This window comes from Dromaius novaehollandiae, chromosome W (assembly GCF_036370855.1).
Source record: "Dromaius novaehollandiae isolate bDroNov1 chromosome W, bDroNov1.hap1, whole genome shotgun sequence".
In the NCBI taxonomy this organism is placed as follows: domain Eukaryota; kingdom Metazoa; phylum Chordata; class Aves; order Casuariiformes; family Dromaiidae; genus Dromaius; species Dromaius novaehollandiae.
The window spans coordinates 32,657,507-32,678,726 of NC_088130.1; the positions used below are offsets into that span (position 1 = coordinate 32,657,507).

The window sequence follows — 21,220 nt, forward strand, 5'->3', positions numbered from 1 at the left end:
CATATCAGGGTGGTAATATTTCCGGAATTACAGCCATATTCAAGCATTGACTATCTGTGAACTTAATCTTTGAGACCTCTAACTGTCAAATCTGGCTGGAACAGGGTGTACAGTTCAAAGTTTAATGGGAGAAAGAGAGTCCAATTGCCTAAATAAACTGGACTAAAATAGGTTCTGAAGTTCAGAACACTCAGCCAAGCAGCCAGATACCGCCCACACTCTTCCTTATTGCCAGAGTAAAAAGAGGAAAAAGAAGTGCTCGAAATACTCACAGTTGTTACATACTTAGTGTTACCATGCAAGGCCTTTAGAAAGCACTGCAGAACAAGTGACTGTGTTCTGTCTACCTTTTTGAGGACTGATTTCAACAATAGAGAATGATAAACCCTAATTTCTTGTAAGCTACTTCACCCACCCGCAAAAGAAATTATGGCTTATTTGTATGTTAATGGCTAATTCTTCTTCACTGAGACCACTCAATGTACTTCAAATATATTCATAAAAGAGAAAGCAAAATGGACAGAAGTTGCCAGTGACCTTGGTTTTTATTTAGGAGCACATAAAAAAAGTTATGCCACAGCTTTGGTTGACTGGAATGATATGCATACTTAAGTTTTAACATTTTTTTTTTTTAATTGTAAACATAATATGTACATTCAATTGTGTGCAGGACAAACACTGTCAATAACACATTTACACTACAGAAAATGAAATGTTTTAAGTACAGAGCTGTGAAACCCTTCGTATTTTTGGTATTTAACCGGTATTCTATAGAATTAGTCTGTTGAAGCCATTTCATGTATCATCAGTCTAAACACTCAGACTCTGTGGCAAGGTGAACGTAATTATAGTTGCACTGACTCTGAAGAAGAGCAAGAGCCTTACTTGCTTAAAAATACTACCCTGAAGCTGTCTTCTGCAACTTAAATGTGAAAGGAATTATCTAACTTGTAGTTTATTAAGTCAGTTATTAATAAACAGCCACTTCAACTTACGAAAGTGGACAATATTTTGCATACATTTGGGATAATTACAAACATTCAAACGTTTGTCATGCCACAGATAATCACAAGGACCGCTGAAATAGGATGATTACTCTACATAACCCAATCACTCAAAGCACCACTGACTTACTAAAGCTTCTCACAGCTCTTGTAAGATCTTTAATGACTTTTAATGAGAGCTGTTGACAACCGCCTGAATTAGGAGAGGTACAAAAATCCCAGTGGGTCCATCCTGAAGCCTGAGTATTCTGTTACATGGCAGGACCACAGTCTCTCTCTGCTCTGAAGGGCTAATAATAAAGCACAGATGGGATATTTACAATTTTCAGGATAAACTTACTAGCAGACCAGCTGTAACCATTTCTCTTTTTATAAACCCTGATTTTTAATGTCACCTTTTTGTACGAACATATGGTGAAGCAAATAAAGCTGTCTTTTTAGTAAACAAAAGAATTTTTTTGATAAAAACATATAAAAGACAATTTTATCAGCTGAATGACATACAGGTAGCCACATATAGGCATGAATACTAAACAACAAAAGAGAAGGTATATTAGAATGTTATAGGTCTGATGTAAACATAGAATAAAAGTAAGGAGACTCAAAAGTGAAAATACATTAACTCACTCCATCATGCCTAATTATTGCAGCATATATGATAAAAAAAATCATTCAAACACAGAAAACACCTGCTTACCTTCAAGAACAGGCAGAGTCATTTCTTTGGAAAAGTAGTTAAATTAAAAAAAAAAAAAAAAAAGGAAAAGAAAAAAGCTCCTAGCGAAGACATGTGTTACCTTTCAGCCCCCAAAAGAAACTCACAGGCAAATTATAAACTCCTGAAAATAGAAGTTTATAATGACAACAGATAATGCTTCATTACAGTGGCATCAACAATGCCACCATAATATACCACTGGATTGGTATTTTCTTTTTTCTTTTTTTTTTTTTTGTACAGGTTTACAGTAAATATTTGAAGACACCAAAAAGGTTCTTGTACAGTTTTTCTGTTAAAGTTATGCAGTTTATCAAGCTGATAAATAAATATTTCCTTAAATGTTTTTAAAAAATGAGATCTTTGACCTAGATATGTAGAGTGCACACTAGTTGTCTTTAGTCTGTATGGGATTAAGTGCACTATGAGATGCAGACATGAATGGCTTTTGAAAGCTCAATCATCATTTGGTTTGTTTCTCTACAACCAAATGCACACTAAAGAATTGTTTAAGTAGTTGCTTCAGATTTCTCTGATCAACTTCATTTCTTCTCAGAAAGAGTTTCATCACTAACTTTTACATCTAGTGAGGCCTCTTCAAGAGATAGCTTAACATTAGATATGCAACCAGATGATCCACTGGTAGCTGCAAAGGTAAAGAAAAGAAAGAAATTATTGTATTTTATACATAAGAACATCCATGCTAAAAAGATAACAAGCACAGCAAATGCAACAAAAGTTACCTAGCACAGAAACACACACAATGCTACAATAAGTAGAGATCTTAAAGTAAACAGATCTTAAAATTACAGGTTTAGCAATTCACCACTATTAAAAACTCATTATACTGACACTAAAACAGCAAAACAACCCCCAAACCACAGACATCAGTAGGATAAATAGTTAATTTTACAAAGTCAGACTAAGAGCAGAAGGAACACATTGTAATAGATAAAACAGATGAAAGCAGATTTGAAAACTCTAGAAAGAAAGAAATTAAGAACAGAAAAGCCAAAGCTGGTAGGCGTAGGAAAAAAATAATCCTCTTGGAGTTGCAATAAAAAAAAGTTTTAAGTGTGAGCTGCTGGACAGCATTTTAGAATGATCTATATATCTAAAAAAACCAATGGCAACAAAAACACTTTAGCAAGTTTATATAGGAACTGGACATTAAATTTACATTTTCTTATTCCTAAAATACTAAACTAAAGCTGAAATATATTTATCTGAACACGTAGTTTCAGAATCAAAACCACCTTTGGATGAAACCAATATACCAAGCTTGGGATATTAAAAACAAACTGGAGGGCATCCACAAACAGCAAAACTCAAAGGAAATGAAAAATCAAACAGGGTCATGTTATTAGTTTCAAGTCAAAAAAAGGTCAAAAATTAACTGTAGGAATTTTTTTAAGTTCTTTTTCAAGTAATGTTGCAAATTCCAGGATCATATGCCAATGAGCAGCAAAATTCCAAACTATTCAAAAGAAGAAAAAAAAGAAAAAAAAGAAAAAGAAGAAAGCTTTTAACTGTAATCACACACACACAGCTCATGCGTGTGACGTTTAATCAGTAAAGGAAGTATATCTCGTGTGTGCAGTAAGCTAATGTTATTATCAAAGCATAAAAAACCCAAATCACTTTCTTTTGATCTCACTGGTCTTTTTCTTCTTTTTTAATTTCTGTATCTACAAGCTCTGTGAGGAATCCTGCCTTTCAACAATCAATTTCCAGATGCATGGCAGCAACTATTTGAATTACCTGGGTCATTTTTCTTCCTTTCCCTGTTTTGTAAATAGCAGATCTTCAGTTAGGAAATGTTAATTTTTTTTGGTTCATTACTACTATTCACATTAGCAATTCTGCCATTTAAATAAATACATTTCCTCTGTTCATCTCAGTAAGACATAGCTGGAAATACTGACATACTTAAAAGCAAAACAAGACAAAAAAACCCCATGAATTTTCAGATCATAACATTTCTTCCAAACACTTCAGAGCATAAGAGAAAGCAACTATTAATAAAGTTTTACTGCTAGAAGCACATGGGCAATGCTATGAGTTCTGGATGATTACTAAAACGATCCCACCTACATAGACAGGCAATGCTATGAAATAGCTGCCCTAAGAAATTATGCAATATGTAAGAAAAAAATACTGCTATAAGAAATTAAATGAAGTTAGCTATTCTACTTCTGACAGAAGTTACTTACATATGGTTGGTTTCTCTATTGCTAGCCTTTCAGGCAAAGCTTCAAGTGGTGTTGGCTGAATTTTTGCAGGGGTGTATGTATTTAAAGAAATTTTTCTTCCTGACAGCGGACTCATATAAGTTGGAGAAGCTGGAAGGGGGGGGGGGGGGAGATATACATCACAAATATTAAAAATATGCTTGTATTAGCAAAATGCTAAAAATAGTAGTCACAGAACCACATATCTGTCTAGTACTACAGAAGCCTTAGCCATAAACCCTGCAAGTCAGTCACAGATTTTTGACCCTGTGTCAAAACTTCGAAGCATGAAAGACAAAATCGCCTTTTTACCTCAGCAAGCGACATGACAGCATCTTTGGCAGTGTGAAGCTAAGCCAAGTTTCAGTAATGGCTGCCTTGCCAGAAGACGACTGGCAACAGAATTAGTGTTACTTCTCATGGGTTGTGAAAATGCCACTGGAACTGACATGCAGTCCAATAGGTCTAAGAAACAGGTATATAACAGATTACTCTCTAGACAACTCCCAGATGTGGTAAGAAAGCAGAAGGATCTACATACAGGTGATCTCTACATAAGCAGAATTGTGAAAATTCTGCTTACCAATCCACCCCAATAGTATGACTTTGGGTTTTTCTAGTATTTTTTTTCCTCTAATGAACGGTAAATTCTTAACTGCTTTTAAAAAGACACCATCTTTCCAAATCCTAAGCAGTATAACAAAACGTTTTAAATACCTAAGAACTTTAAAATACATATGAGCTCCCCTTATTTCCTTTTCAATAACACCAGTTTTCTTAGATTATCTTCCTTCCCAGATGTAGGAGGCCTATGCTATCAAATTAGCTGCTGATTCAAATCTAAAGCATATAAACTTAGAACAGCAAAAAGAGGCAAAACCCCTAGCATTGCTATTATTTTTGTATTAGTACTAGCATGCACAAGTTTTCTCATCAAAAGTATGATTCTTTAAACATTTCCTCAAGACAACTGTTCTTCACTCACCTGACACACAAATTATAACCATTCTATTAAATGGTAAATCTAAACCAACTGAAAACAGTTTCCAGAGAAACAGCAGAAGAATCACAATGGGAAAAGCATCTTCCCACACACATGCACATGTACAGAACTCAGTTCGCATCTGATTTCAAGATCATGTAAACATGAAACATGCAGCACAACTTATTAAAAAAAGTAATTGCAAGGCACTCGACATGTGAAACACCAAGTAATATTGAAAGACACAGGAAACAGCAGCATAAGATATAAAAAGCAACACTACTCTGCTGAGGTTACTGCCAGTACAGCAGTACAGTATAAAGCTGGAAGTGCATGCTCAGTGTTAGTAAAAAGCATTCCCTATAATCCAGCTAGATTTAATGTGGACAGTACTGAGAAGTTCTTAATGTGAGGAAATAAACCTATTAATATTTCGTAAAATTTTTGGTTTATTATACCAATCAATAGGGATATTACCTCAATGGATCATGATAATGTTCATATAGCAAGAGAATACTCCAAAAATTAAAATTACAGTTAATCTCTATATTTTTTTTCTTTTTCTCTTTTAAATAAGCAATACTCTTAGTTTATTCGTTTGCTATAAGATACTGGAAAGATTAACTAGACAATATTTAACAATTAAAGATAAGCATAATTACAACTAAAAGCAGTACATGTCTCCTGTAGATTTTCACTTGATGGAGCAGCAACAGAGGCAAGAAATTCATCCACCTGCTTTAAAGACAGGGAATTGTGTAGGGTTTCCAACGGGCAAATAGAAGGCACCATGGAATACAGTTCAAAACCTGCAAAAAATAATAATAAAAAAAAAATTTCCAAACATAAGACAGGATTTAAGCTATTGCATGGGCAAGCATTAATGCATAAAACACAATACTTATCTTAAATTCAATACATGCAGACATAATACTCTTGAAATCATGACATTAATAGAACATGGAGTTGAAAAAAGGTGGGCTGATTTCCAGAACATACTAAACTCAAAGTACCATGTAACATACCATGGGATACAAGTCCCATGTAGACATGAATTGGTCTACAATCAGTAAGCTTTACTCTCAAATCAGTTCATGAAGAATAACTTTCTTTTAAGACTAAATCACTAAAAAATTCAAGAAATTGTAGTATTTCTCCTACTCATTCTCATATGAGGCAGAACACTGAATAGATAACTCATTCATGCAAGTGAAGTAGGACAGCTATGTTGTCAACAGCTAGCTGAGACAGAAGAGCTAAAAATGCTAGAACTCTCAACAAGAAAAGTTTGCAGAAGTCACCTTCTATCATCTCAAGCATTCTGTGAAAACAACTGTTGCCTTAAGTATCCACAGAAAACCACTATCAGCACTTGTGTACTTTGAGGTTACACGTTTTAATTTTGTAAGACAGATTTACACCTACCTTTAGGCATTTAAAAATCAGCACTTAAAACACTAAATGTTTCATATATTAGAGCAGGTAAGTATACCAAACCAAAATCTAAAAATTTATTCGACTCTACTTTTCTACATTAGTATTAATCATAAACCAACCATGCATATTTGTATTACTAACATATCAAAAAGCATTTAAACACATCTTAGCATAAAACTGCACTTCTGTAAACTGATGCAAGTTTGATAACTCAATGAACAGCTCTCTTCATCCAATTGCATTTCAAAAGAGGAAAATGTGTCCATTAGCGTTTTCACATACAGCTGTAACATTACAAGCTTGCAATTCAATACTGTAAATTTATAGTTGCTACATTTCTTTTAAGATATTTAAATGAAGAAACAATAGTGAATGAAATAATGTTTAGAATTTCAGTTCAAGGTACATTTTTTAGAGATAGCAATATAACTGTGAACTCTTCCCTCCCCCCAAAAAGTAAGCATCAATATTCCTCTGATATCCAGTGTTCCCCATTTGCTCCTCATTTAGTGATTTACATAGAAAAAATAGTTTCATGAAATTTCAACCCCAAAATGTCTATATTTATATTTCAATCCACCATGGTCATACTCAAATTTGAGAAAGTCACTCCAGATACACAATCAACTGAAGTGTGCTTATGTCAGCTTCACTTATACTATGAATAAAACATTGCATTTCAGGGAAACTCAGTTTTCATGTGCAAAAGAAACACCAACGCATTCTTCATTTGTATTTTTTTCTTAAAAAGACAGCAGCTAAGCTTCAGTGTCAGCACTAAAAAATGTTTGGCATACATGTTAATATCCTATATAACTATGCATGCATGCAAAGCGCAAACCCTTTCTTTGCATTACACTAAAATACACAAGATTTTATTTATTTACCCTGACATAAGTATTGCCATCAGTTGAATAAGATTTTTTTTTTTTTTTTTTAAATCTTACTCTTGCAAAGAATGCAGTGGGACAATGTCAGGTTAATTTTTTAAATACCTATTAATATTTCAGTGCAATGTTATAGAAAACCAGAAAGAAAATTCAAAACAGACCAACCCCTTAAAAAGAAAGAAAAAAAAAAAGCATTTTCCTTTTAGGAATTCCCTGTCTCCAGGCTTGGGTTCAGATTTGGGAACTCTGCTCTCAGATAGCCATACCCCAGCATGATGTTATAAAACTTTTGCATCTAAGGGATATGACTACAACAGATACCCTGAAAATCTACCTAATGTGTTTTATTTGAATATTTTATGATAAATTATGGAAGTAATTAATGAATTTGATAAATATATTTGAATATGTAATGGCAAAGCAGCCCGACAGTATCCCTTTAATAAAGCAATGTCCTGCAAACTAACAGCCCTGGAGTTTGGGCTGTATTTACTCGTAAGGCACAGTCCCCTTCAAAATGCAAGACAATGAAAGGGTTCACGCAGCGCTTCAGAAAGCCACCCTGCTGCCTTCCGTTTAAAAGCTACCGAGCGGGACCACGGGAGCCTCTCAGAGGAAACGCACTGCACCTGAAGAGGTGTGGGTGTTCTGCACAGAGGCCCAGAAATAAGGTACAGCACTGTCAGAAGATGCTTGTTTCACCATGTTCCTTGAACTAAAGATGAGGGGGAGGGGGAAGTCTGTGAAATGAGTTAGAAGGTGCGATAACAACAGAAAAGTAAGAGGAAGAGAGTGGAAGGGACAAAGAGAATCAAAATGACAGTCCAGAGGACAGACAAAATGATACCTATATGCTGGTATGTTAGTAAGGAACTCGTAGAAACCTGTCAGATATTTAGGTTTCATAGGAGCTCATACAGCATGCATTATCTCGTGAGAGATGTGTGGTAAAACTTCTGTATTAAATGAATCAGAACAATCAATGCATTCGGTAAAAGCAATTTAGATGGATCTATTTTTAAAGAATGCAGTCACAGAAGATAGTGCTAAACGGAACAAAGTAATCCAACTATTAAATATCCATATTCAAATGCAGTTCTTACTTTCTGACTTTGTAATGTTTTGGAAATATTATCTGATTAGATTCTAAAGATAAAAAATAGGTTCCCACATTTCCTATTGGAAATAGGACACTGGAGTTGGCCTTTTTAGATCAAATACAAGCTCACTGCTATTCTTTCAGCCTTATTATACCACTTTTCCTTCAAGAAACACTGCAGTGCAACTCGCTATGGATTCCAAATGAATACAGTAAAGTACCAGTTTGCTTCACGGCAACACAAAGCAAGCACTCACTTTTCTTAAACCTCATTCCTAAACAAGTGCCTTTCAAATCGAACATGACAATGCTGATAATTTCCACTGCAGTTTCAATATCATCATCATCACTGTACTGGGCCAGCAGTCGTGCACTCTAAAACTGAAATTAAGGAATCTGGAAAAGCTACATTAAGGTCTGGTGAATGCTGAAGACCGAGTCTGGTCTCCATGAACAGCATATGTTTGGGGACTATTTAATCACGTAGAAAGTTAAGCGCAAAATATTTTGCTGAGGAAGAGAAAGATATACCTCTGTCCTGTGTGTTAAAACAGACTTTACTTTTTTTTTAAATGCTAGACTGATAACAAGTTAACTCTCACCCTTGAAGCTCAAGAGGTCTATGTAAGCGAGAGGCAACACTCTCACTGTGATTTTTTAGTGCAATATTTAAGTAATTTGCACACCTGATGAACAGAGAAGTATGATCAGGTAAATTTTTTGTTCATTGATAGATATTGCAATTTAGCAGGAAAGGAACCAAAGCTTTTTTTTTTTTTTTTTTTTTTTTTTTTTAATTTAGTGTCACTTCAAGAAGATGGTCATGAAATCCATTTGTCAACTCCATTATTTACTTTGGAATGAGGAGGGAAATAGCTCAGCAGAAGGAAGACAAAGAAGAAGCAGCAGCAGCTATTAAGAAGTGTATGCCCAATAAAGATCAGATATAATTCTGTTTTTGTCTTGTACCATACAGTCTGATCACATGAGAAATTGGGGAGAATAATTTATTAGAGATCATAATTAACAGTAGCATTTCAATTTTTCAAAGATTTTTCTGATGAATGAATTTTGACGTCATATTTATACTAATGAATGGTAAAGAAGAGATTTAAGATATCTAATGATCACAAATATATTTGCAGTTGTGCTTGAAGTTAGGAACGACAGATGGTTGGATGATAGTGTACACCCCATATTTGAAATAAAAATAAAAGGGATGAAGCAAGGAACCTTTTGTTTTTGTTTTTTTAAAATAAAAGCAAAACGTACCATTGGTTGGGTGTCGAGCAAATGAGATAGAAAACCTTTTAACAGCAGAACCGCGTGTGGTGTCTGAGAAAGAGAAAAACAGGTACCTGAAATTCGTAACAGCTACCAAAAGGGGGACATTTTAAAAAAGGAGAGGAAGAGGAAAGAAAAAAAAAAAAAGAGATGAGAAGGTGTTAGAACTGAGTGGCATGCAGAGGGGACCAGGGAAAAGGGCTAAAATCTAAATAGATGTTAAAAGAAGAAAATTTGGGCAGTTGGTAACTACAAGATGTGTAATGAAGTGTATGAAAACAAGCAGAATGAGCTGGTGATTCTGGCATACGAGGTTATATCATGTTAGAGTTGAACATTGAGTAGTGAATTTCAGGGGAAAACAGCATGAATACTGCTTCGCCTCAATGTTATAAAGGTAAGCTATCACATATATACATTCTGAAATCCATTGAAAGAGTTTCTGCTCTACCCCAGATTATACAAAACTGAAAACCTCCTGCTCTTCTGTAAGCCAAACCCCACCAGAAAAGGAGTCAGGAATCCTAAAATTTTCACCATCAGTATTTTTAAGTTATTAGTTTATCATTTCTCTCATTCCTTGTATATGCTCTAAGCAATTTATTTCAAGATGAATAAGAAATGATAAAAGCAGAAGTTTAAAATGAGAAAAAGAATTTCAAAACTAAAATTTTAGCATATTGAAAAAATGCACTTGCTGAAATCTCTTGGCATGTATTACAAGTCTGTGAGCTAGTGTTCAATTCAAGACAGTAACAAGAATTAACTATGCTATTAAGTTAAACATAAGCAAGCTACGGGCCATAAAGAAGCAACAGAAACTCATACAATTAATACTAAGGCAAAGGATTCTAGGATTCCATGAAAATCAGTAACCTAGGATTTATCTTTAGAAGTTTAACGTGGCACATGGGTTTGTGCGTGCATGTGCGAGAGTGTGCACATACCATCTATGAAGCCAGAAGAAGTCAGCTTTTTACGATGAGTACGAGCATAATCCTGTAGGTTAGGTGCACTTGAAGAACCCCCGAGCACTGAGGTGCTAAACAGGCCCGCACAGTGAGACCCTGATGGGAGTTAGAGAAAATACATACAACAACCAGGTGTTCGTCCATTCACATTGGGGATGCATGCAGCATGCAAGCACAGGGCTCTTACCACACAAAAGGCAGCTTTTGGCAGTGCCTTGGACAGGTTCACAATATGCTTGTAATGTCAAAGTGGTACTTGTAGGCTGAAACTATCATAATTTATTGTGCTTCTACTCATGAAACAGCACTCTCTGCTACATGGGCAGAGAGAACTGACTTTAACAAAGTGACTTCATATCCTGTTTTCAAGTTTGGTAAAGAAAAGTTACCAGTTAGCGTCAATGTAAACATAACCAAAACAACAAAACAAAAACAAGATGATGATGTAAAAGTTGTGGGTTTTAAAACTTGCAGTCCTGAAACAAATAAAAACTGGAAAATACTGCTCATTGCTTTCATCCAAATCAACCTTTGAGATGACAGGCTGCAATGAAGTACTCATGCATTTCCACAGATTAATATGGAAACATTTTCCTTTTAGCCTCCATGAAATGTTAACCAAATCAGAAATACTCTATCACTATTTCAACTACCTTCATTGCCAATGGTAGACACTGAAAACACCTAAAATTTTCAGCAAGTTCAGCTCAACTTCCTTCCTAGAGAAAAGACTTCTGTACGTTTCCATGCAATTGAGAGTACTTTTGTTACCACTCGTACAGTCCTGCCACTAGGAGTTTTAACATATCACTGAAAGCCATACGCAGAAATCTATTTTTTATAAACACCATATATGAAATTTACATACACCAGTGAGTAAAATGGAAAAAAATGCTTTAATTTTTTTCCTTTAATCTTCACTACCACTTGAAAGGAGAAATGATTCACTAGAAACTTATCTTTTGTATTTCAGATAAGTAGCACCAGATTTTTAAAGACCAACTATTCGGAGATATTTCCTTTCATTACTTTTGAAGACCCAATGAGGGAAACATTACTAGCACATGTGACCAATCACAGCCAAAATAAATTGGTGCCTGGTCTGTGGCAAAAGCACCAAAAGTAGTATCTTGACCTCCACACACAAATATATCAACTTCCACAAGCCATATTGTGTCACACTGACAAAAGAAAAGTTGTTTAACTTTAGCAAGCACACATTAAAAAATGACTTCAGTAAACAAGAGCACCTGATGAATGCATTTTACTAAGGAAAAAAATATAGTAGGGAGAAAAGTATCACAGAAAGATTAGATAAAAATACAGATCTTTACAAGGAAAGGAAAAGCTACTAATAGCCTAATATATACAGCTTATGCATTTTCTACACTGCATTTTTCCCATGAAAAGACATTTTACATTTACAGAAAAAAGATACAGTATTAATTTACAGTAGTCCAAAATTTCATATTTTTGCATATTGGTCAAATGAATGCCTGTTTCAAAGAAATGACAGAAGAACATCACTTGTATTAAAAGAGTTTGAAACAACTCATTGAATTATAGCAAAATTAATTCTAACACTGAAAGAAAGAAATTGATTTTAGGAAAGGGACTGTGTGCAAAAGCCCTGATACACCCAAGAAACTTGAAGTTTGTTCGTTTTTTTTCCCCAGCATTGGTACCACACCTTCAATTCCATCAACTGCCCACAGTAGGAAACATTAATTATCTTCAATAAAAGTGCTTTAATGGTTTCCACAGTAGGCCTTTTCAATCCAAAAGATTCTGCAAAAACCAACAGCTCAGTCATAAACTAAATAATCTTAAAGATCTATGTTATGCTAAAAATAATCCTGTGTACCTGTTTTGGGCAGTAAAGAGTCAGTAATGTTAACAGTCTCAAACAATTTGCTCTTTTCAATTATAATTTATGTAAAAACTTTTGCTGCAAAAAAAAACTGTCCAGTTCAAAAGGCTGTACTGTTTCAGACAATCAGCAGATATTATTGATTACAAATACTACCTGGTCCTGTTCAATGTAAAAGCTTTCCCCCCCCCCCCCCCTTAAAAAAAAAAAAAGTACAACTGTACAGAACAATGGGCAGAGGAAAAGCTAACGTGAAACAAAACGTCAATTATATGCACATACCTAGACCGCTCTGCTTTTGTTCCAAAATAGTTCTTGGTGTTCGTAAGTTACTATTGCTTTCTGATAGGACCTGGATATAAAAAACAGAAAAATAAGGAAAAGTAGAACAGCAGCATGAAACATCTATTTAATTTGATACAGCAGCCTGTTTCAGACAGACAAGTGTTAATAAGCTGTATGATAAGTGTTAGTAAAAATGTGTAAAGGAAATATGAAAGATCATGCAATATCCCCTTCTGAAGGGAGTCCATTTCACATATGAGTTCCTTGCAATGAAGTGGTGCAAAGCAAGCATTCAGAATGAAAAAGGACACAGACCAAGACATATATGAGAACAGACATTTGAGACAGATTTTATTTTATTTTACCAAATGCACTCTCCTAAACTGCGCCTGTATTGAAAAAAGGAGGGGAGGGAAGGAAAGACAGACAAACTATTGAGGACACCATACAATCACTGATCCATGCACGGGCTCAATCAGTGTAATCTTCAGATGCTCACAGCCTTTACCGATATATACTTTTCCTACATAAATAGTTTTAAGTTTTCCACAATAAAAAGAAATTACAAAAATTTTTATAAAGAAAAAGGGTACGGTTAACAGAACACCATCCATTGCCACATACGTAAACAATATCTTGAAATATTAAACAGTCTTTAGATCTTCATTGATGCTTCAGAAATATTTGTGTCTTTTTTCCTGCTTCTTCCCCAACATTTAGAAAAATCTTCAAAATATTGTACAATTCAATGGATGATGTACTGTGCTGGGAGTTTCAGATACCTCCAGATATAGAAGGCAAGAATTATTAGTGCTAGAGTTTGTTCCCTGCAGTAGTTAATACCAGGCCACTGAAAATATGATATATGCAAAACAAGTTGAGTAGCAATATGAAGTTCCAAATAAATTATTTTAAATGGTATTGTTTGCCATTATAGAAGTTTTTCAATTTACCTACCACCAAATTAAGCAATGCCATTTTCAAAGTCTTAAAGGACAACTAAGCCAAAGCAGAAATCTGTTTCATTAGGCAGTAGACTATGTCTTTTCTGCTGTGTTAACATTTGCATTTCCTATAGAGGAACCAATTCTTCAGGGAGATGTACAACACATTCAGTGGAAAAACAGGCACTTGCTCTTTTTTTTCCCCCCAAACATTCTCGGGAAGTAATTTTAAGAAGTGGAAGAATTTGCTTCAAATGTAATCCATAACAAGGGATTAGATGTCCTTAAAGACAGTTGGTTGTTGCTCGGAATGCATAATAATGTTGAATGAAGTAAAGTTTAAAAACCTGTTGCCATGAGCCAAAAATACTGGATGTGAAAGCCAATGATTTAGGGGAGACAGGGGAAGAAGTGATTTGTTCCCCTGATCTGCGTCTTCGACGCCCAGTACCCACACCACTGGTGTAATGCAGCCAGGTACCAATACACTCTGGGCTAGACACACTCAGGGGGCTCTCTTCCTGGAAGTGAGAAAGGGGGCAAAAAACAGCAAAGCATGCAAAGTTAGATTCAACAGAGCCAAATGAACAGAAAAGAAAAAAACCCAGTCTGCTTGCACCCTTTTATATACTGCTTTTAAAACTATTAAACAGTGACTAGGGAAGAGTAATGTTACAAAATTACCAGTTCTGCTCATAATCAATTATATCTTTAAATACAACGGTTTCATCAAATTCTGGTGGACTAATTACTTAGTAATGGCACGAAGCAAAAATAACTGTGGTCAATAATTGGTTCAAAACTTTAAAAAATTCCCCTACAAGTTGGAAACAACATCTATTATTCTTGACATACTGTTTAATAGTTTCCCCCTCTAAGTACATTAACCTTTTCCTATTTACTATTTAATAGTTTTCATTTCTAGTCTGTAACCTTATCTAAAATTTTCTAATGATTTTTAGAATTGCCTTGGAGATTTTACAGCCGACTGTCTGGTAGTGGCACCATGGGTCTTCCAACTTAAATTATATATATTTTTAATTTACTGATGCTGGACAGCTATAACACTTCAAGGGACAGTGTCAGGCTAAGATTCCTCCATGCCCTACATCACTATGTATTACTATAATGACTAGTAACAAACATTTTTAGTAATACAGAATTTGATTTTCAATGCTGATGAGCCTTACTTTCTCATTTTACTGTTAGAACTCTGTTTGTTTGTTTTCATGACTCAATGCAGAATTGCAATGCTTCTTCTGTAGATTCTGCTGGACTATAACCCAGATTAAAAGTTACATCTAATATTACCTGACAGTGTCCCTTTAATTAACGGACATAAGTGAAAAGAGAATTGTCTATGGGGGGGGAGAAAAAAAAAATCAAGGCAGTTGCAGTTTAAGTTGCAGTAACATTTTAAAAAACACCTGAAAATACCATTTGGGATAAATATTCCAAATACTGGTTTTGCAGATTTCAGTTTGCCAGATGAGATTTCCAATTTTACATTTTCAAAAAAAATTTCATAGTGAATGATTTCTTTAAGTAGGCTATTTCCTTCCCAGAAAAAAACGCTGAATGCTGCAACACATTCTATCTGAACATGCATTAGCAACACAGTCAAAATTTAGCAATTTATGTCATTAATATCTTTTGAAAGTAACTTGTAAATAATTTACAAGAATGAAAATGGTTAAAAGTTGAAAATACTATTAAGTTGTGTGTGTGTGAACTCATAATGAGGAGGGGAGTTTGCATGATCATAGTGAAAGCAGCTTTTAAAAATCCAAAGTACTGATGTTGTAAGCATTTGTTTATGATAAACTTGTAAATAGAAAATGTAAGACATTCACATTTATTACCTTTGTTAATTTATGGAAGTCATGTGAAGTTATAAAGATATACTTGTAGAAGAAAACCATGCATCTTTTTCTCTCCACTCTACTAATAACCAAGTTACTTGCAAATCTTACTTCCATAATACTCGCATAGTGTACAAACAGCCCATTCCCAAAACAAACACAAAAGGAAAAGCATTTGGTGCAGGTCCTAAGTTCTGATGGTTTTAAGCAACAGAAAATGAGGTAACATGAAGCTGTTAGTCTACTTCTAGCATTAAAGTCACAGAAGTGTCACTATGCACCAATTGAAGCTTTGCCACTCAACCACACAAGTGGTACCATGACACTGCTGTGCATCCTCCACTGCTGTGACATTAAAGCCTTATCTGTGAAGCACACCTAGATGTCATGGCCTTCGAAACTGGAGACTAGACTGTTTGGGTTATCTAGAGACTTCCTGAAACGCAAAACCCACCCACTTCAAAAAATACTGCCAGTTTGTTCTCTTACCTTCAAATGCTGGACTACTGGAGCCACTTTCACCCCATGTGAAAGCAAAGACAGCTGAAAACATTTCTCTCACCTCCTGCACCTCCCCTACCACCCCAAACCCTCCTCCCCTCTCAGCATAATCACCCTCAAGGTTTGCTTTATTCCCAATAGCAGCTGTCTTGTAAAGATGAATACAAAAGCAATGTGCGTTAGTTTGAAGGAGATGTGGGCTTAGACTGAAAAGGCCTTCATTTTCAAATAGCGGTTTTTCTAATACGGTTTTAAAAGCGGGGAGGGGGGAAGGAAAGAAGTATTTTAGGGCAAAATAATCACTCATTTAAAAAAAAATTCACTGAGACAGATCACTGCCATGGAAGATTTCCCGTAGAATTAAAGCAATCCTTTTATGATGCATAACATCATTCTGTTTTTGTGTAACCAAAAGCAGAATTGCCTTTTTTTGTTAAAAGCAAGCAGAAAGTTAATTTCTGTAAAAGACGTGCTCTGGAACAGAAACACTTACTTCAACAGAACCAATCTTCCTGGATCTTGGAAGAGGTGACTTTCTGTGTATGTGAATTGGGTCTGATACCATTGGCTTGAACATCACTACTGACCGGTCTGTTTCATCCCTTTTAGAAGCATGTGCCTCCTCATCACTATCATTTCTATGGGAGGTTTTCTTTGAGCCTTCATTCTACAAGAAATAGATAAATCCTTTTCAATTTAGCTACACACTTTGCACCATGTAGACAGAAGTGGTCATTAAGTAGATTTTTTGGGCAAACCAAAAGCAAGTTGATTTTAAAAACACATTAAAAATACAGATTAATCATATATTATTTAATGACTAGTCATAAAAATATATATTGCTTGGGACTTTTATACATCTATGAGTATTTGCTCCTGACTAGCCACTACATATGACAATGAGGTCCTAATGAACCATACTGCTCAACCTCCATATCTTACTCCAGTTTTCTGTTGACACAGTAATACAAGTCTGGCACCAGAAACCAATCGCAGAATTCTCACCAAGCTTTACTTTCATTTATTTCTTAGAAAGCAGGTAACTGTATGGATCTACACATACAACTCTGAAAATATCAATCCGTCCTCATCTATCTGTATTATCAAACATTCCAAACTACCCCATTTTCTTAAATATTTCTTGCATTTGCCATAACATCATTGACATGGCAATACCTGCTGACACCACTTTTATTACAAGTACTTTGCATTTCTAGCAATACAGTTGGGCAAAGCCAAAAAAGGCCCAAATTATGTGTCCATTTCCCCAGCGTCTATCCAAAACAGACCAGTATGTTGGGATTACCTTTATTTTCTTAGATATTTTTCTACGAAAAAAAAACCAAAACAAAAACCAAAGACCACATTTTTATTTTTCATCTAACAATCTTTCAGTATTCATTTTAGGCATATCCATATCTAGAAACATCAATTTTTGTTTTAAAGACAGACACAATTACCACCTCTCGGGAGGCAGGTCTGTATCCATATCCAGCTGGTAAATTTTTATCTTCCTCACAGCCTTTCGCTCCTGGACTAAAGTGCAGCTCTACATGAAAACGTTCCTCTGAAGAAAGTTCCTAAAGAAAAGGATAAATACGTTTACACTTTAATACACAGCTTAGAACTACTCATTTCTGAAAATATTTACCAATTTTAAATACCTTGTTTGGATCCTCATAAAGCATGATAACAATCTGTGTCATGTAATTGAGTTCATTGACAACATTCAGATAATCCATAGCTCGCTTCCATTGGTCATCTTTTGATTCCTTATGGGGGGAGAGGAGGGGAGAGAAAAAAATCCTTTGTGAGCCACATTTAAATCTCGAAAATTAGAAGTCAGCGATTTGCTTTAAAAGGACTGATAATCTCTGTGTCTCCCCCGCCATTTACATGGATTTTATTTTCATAGCAGAAGTATAAAGCTCTTCCCAAGTAATGAAAAAGAAATACACACCCTCATGAACAACTAGAAAAAGATAAAAATGACTGTAAAACACTCAAATGAATAAAAGGTGGAGATCCGAACTTTTCATATTTAATTCATTTTATTTTTCATGTTCTTTTGGTAGTGATAGCATATGTAGACTTGTAGAGAAAAGAAACATTCTAAATTCTCCTGATAGGAATCTTTGATTTTGCTATAAACCAGTTTCAAGCAGTGTTTGCTCGAAAAGTGATAAATATGTATACACACACACACACACACACACACACACACACACACACACACACACACACACACACACACACACGTATCTTTCTTTCCACCCCCAAATTTAGGCTTAACAAGGCAGAGGACAAAAACGAACAACTGGAACTATTAAGCTGTGTTTCTAGATATTTCTCTACTAGTCAAATGGACAGAGTAAATGGAGCCTTTAGAATATAGAGAGGGGAGAAAAAAACCCCTACCATACATTCCCAAGCCATTTAAAATGAACATTCACCTTTTTCATGCTCTAGAAGTGGTCCAGTAATTATGAAACACACTGCATTTATAAATCCATCTTATAAAAAACTTAAAAGTGTATCAGCCTAAAACTAAAGGGTTATCTGCTATACCATCCTGTCACACTGAAGTCTGGGACTAACAGTGCTTTTTGGCTCAATGAGTTTAGTTATCTGCTACCAGAAGCAAGTATATCAATACAACTATTTCAAAAATTAATAAATTAATCAAGCTCTAAGAAGCAGCTATATAGGCTCTAAGGTGCTACATTTATCCTCTCTATGCAGCTCAGTGCCGTCACATGTGAATTTGGGGAGCTTGTCTTTTTTTTATCCTTGGTTTCAAGGCCAAAAAGATGAAGAAAAATGGGCCACCTTCAAGTGCTCTACAACAATATGGGTAAGCAAGACTATCCACTGAGCAGTGCAAAAGTTGCACTGTAGAGTATTCTTGAAGCCAGGTAGCAAGGTCTTGACCATATGCCAATGGACAAAAGTTATAGGCCAATCCAAAAGTGAATTCAAGAGAAATTTGATCTATAACTCAAAAGGGGGGGGGGGAAAATCAGAATTAATTACAGGTGAGAATTTAAAACAAAAGACTGGGTTATCTGCCCTTTCCAAATCCCTTGAGACAATGACATATACAGCTGAACAGGCCAAAGGAACTCGGCATTACTTTAAAAGGTATACTCAAGCCACTGTTTTCCACAGATAAGCATCCTAACCATTTGAAATATGTCCATCATACATAACTAGAAATCAAATGTTTCAAGAAGTGTGACAATTTTCAGAGCCACCTAAGAAAATTAACTGATATAATTTTAGTGGGATCTGGTCATTTAGGTTCCTCTCAAAATACCAGAGTTTTAACAGAAGAAAAAGTCTTCAACTTACATCGCATAAGGCACCATAACGAAGGGTGGATAACAAGGAATGAACATGACTCTCGCTGGTGAAATATAGCCGTGTACGAACATGACGTTCGGGGGACATAACACCCCTGGAGTAGCTTAAAAGTCAAAAAAGTCTTATTAGACCATAATGAGATGTGACCCCACTTTAAAAATAGCTGTTAACGAATAAACTATACTTTTTAAATGACTGTGAGCTGGTAAGACATTTCAAATATGAAAGCTATGCAATACCTCCAGTAAATCTTACAGAAGTTAATGTAACTATATAAAAAAAAGTAAAAGACTTACAGAGGGTGAAGCTTATTTACAGTATCATCATCTTGAGTTCTCTGAAGGTCAGAACGGATTTTTCTAACTAGAGGAGTGCAGTAACCTTTGGCAATCTCCAGTTTCTCAGCCTTGGAAATACCATATTCCTGTATAAGAAGAAACTGACTTTTAAAAATCAAGTTAAAGATAAAACAACTTTGCATTCAAGGCCTGTACATTAAAGTCAATTAGTCACCTATTATTTTGCTTTGGTTGCAAACTGTTTTTTAAAGTGTTTTTAGTACACTTTTATACTAACTTTCCTTCAAGTAAGACAGGGTCTGCCTTTATGCTGTTTGAGATGACACAGAAAAAACCATTCGCTAGTTCACTCGTAAAGTAGCGAACTAGTCATTCACCAGATAAGCCACAAAAGTGGATTAACCTTGGTATGACGAAGCTCTTTTCCTGAAGCAAAACACCTAGAGAATTATTTTTTCCCCACATGTTCAGACATTTATGATGAGTTTAATCTCACCTGATTTTAATTAACTACTCTTTTTACAGTCAATAAAGAGAGATAGGCACATTATCTATTTTAGCTTGGAGTAAACCATCCCACAGGAGATCCTAATTCACCTCAAACAGTACTGAAAACAAAAGATTCTTTTAAAAGACAGACAGACATTCGGTAGTATAACACAATTGGATAATATTGCATTTGTTACAATATGTATAACATTTAAAATCTCCTTTTTCAAAAGCTTCATGCTTTATGCTACATATCAAATGAAAGCATACTCATCATTATGATGGACATCCTGGTTACCTTGTTACCCCAGAAAGCAAGATAGGTGTTTTTCCTTTGCATTGTGCAGGTCCTCCAAGTTTTGTTTTAATTCCTTCAGTATTTATCCTTATTTTATATCCACTCTGCTCTGAAACTCTATTCAAAATTAACCTTTTAGTGTCATTGCTCTTTTGCTCTCCCTGCTATCAGGGAGTTTCAGAGAGGTGGAGGGGAAGAAGCTCCCTCACCTGCTATGTAAGATGTGGATCACACTTCTCCAGCATCAGTGCTCTGTAACTGTAGGGATACTTGGGGACAGTTTTTGTCTGTTCTATACCACAATGTAATTTCATGTCCTGTAGCCCACAACATTTTAGACTAACCTGAATTTAATAGCCTGTAGTGTAAGGAAGTTCAACTTGTCTACCTGTGACTTTATAGTCTGTGAAATTCTTTTTGTGTGTGTGTGCGTGTGCATTTTTATATATATATGTATGTATTTTAAACAAGAAATGTTACTGTTTTAAAACAGCAGAAAGGTCTTTTAAAATTTAAATTACTTAATAAAAGTGAAATTAGATAGATTAGGGATTAACAATCTCTGTTTGCAACAGCCTGAAAATAAAGTTTCTAGAAGCAGGAAGAATGAAGTTAAATAAAATTTCAGAAGACACAGGCATTCACACTGGCTCCACTTAAATCTATAAAGAATAACCGAGATGAACAAGTTTATTT

At 35.1% G+C, this 21,220-nt stretch overlaps 1 protein-coding gene across 15 annotated transcripts in view; it reads right to left on the reverse strand.

The window, feature by feature from the left end:
* Window positions 1-526: 526 nt before the first annotated feature.
* Window positions 527-21,220, reverse strand: part of LOC112992421 (inositol hexakisphosphate and diphosphoinositol-pentakisphosphate kinase 2) — a 52,855-nt gene continuing 32,161 nt past the window's right edge. For 6 of the 15 annotated variants that reach the window (XM_064500320.1, XM_064500321.1, XM_064500319.1 and 3 more), the window contains 12 exons: window positions 19,735-19,862; window positions 19,427-19,541; window positions 17,740-17,847; window positions 17,539-17,655; window positions 16,569-16,742; window positions 14,060-14,233; window positions 12,766-12,835; window positions 10,590-10,709; window positions 9,631-9,693; window positions 5,595-5,741; window positions 3,933-4,061; window positions 527-2,365 (listed from right to left, as the gene is read on the reverse strand). In XM_064500320.1, coding sequence (XP_064356390.1) covers window positions 2,262-2,365; window positions 3,933-4,061; window positions 5,595-5,741; window positions 9,631-9,693; window positions 10,590-10,709; window positions 12,766-12,835; window positions 14,060-14,233; window positions 16,569-16,742; window positions 17,539-17,655; window positions 17,740-17,847; window positions 19,427-19,541; window positions 19,735-19,862 — 1,449 coding nt within the window. In that variant the 3' untranslated portion in view covers window positions 527-2,261. Of the gene's footprint in view, window positions 2,366-3,932; window positions 4,062-5,594; window positions 5,742-9,630; window positions 9,694-10,589; window positions 10,710-10,972; window positions 12,402-12,765; window positions 12,836-14,059; window positions 14,234-16,568; window positions 16,743-17,538; window positions 17,656-17,739; window positions 17,848-19,426; window positions 19,542-19,734; window positions 19,863-21,220 lie in introns of those variants that run through there. The other 9 variants (XM_064500324.1, XM_064500327.1, XM_064500326.1 and 6 more) reach the window with 9 other exon arrangements.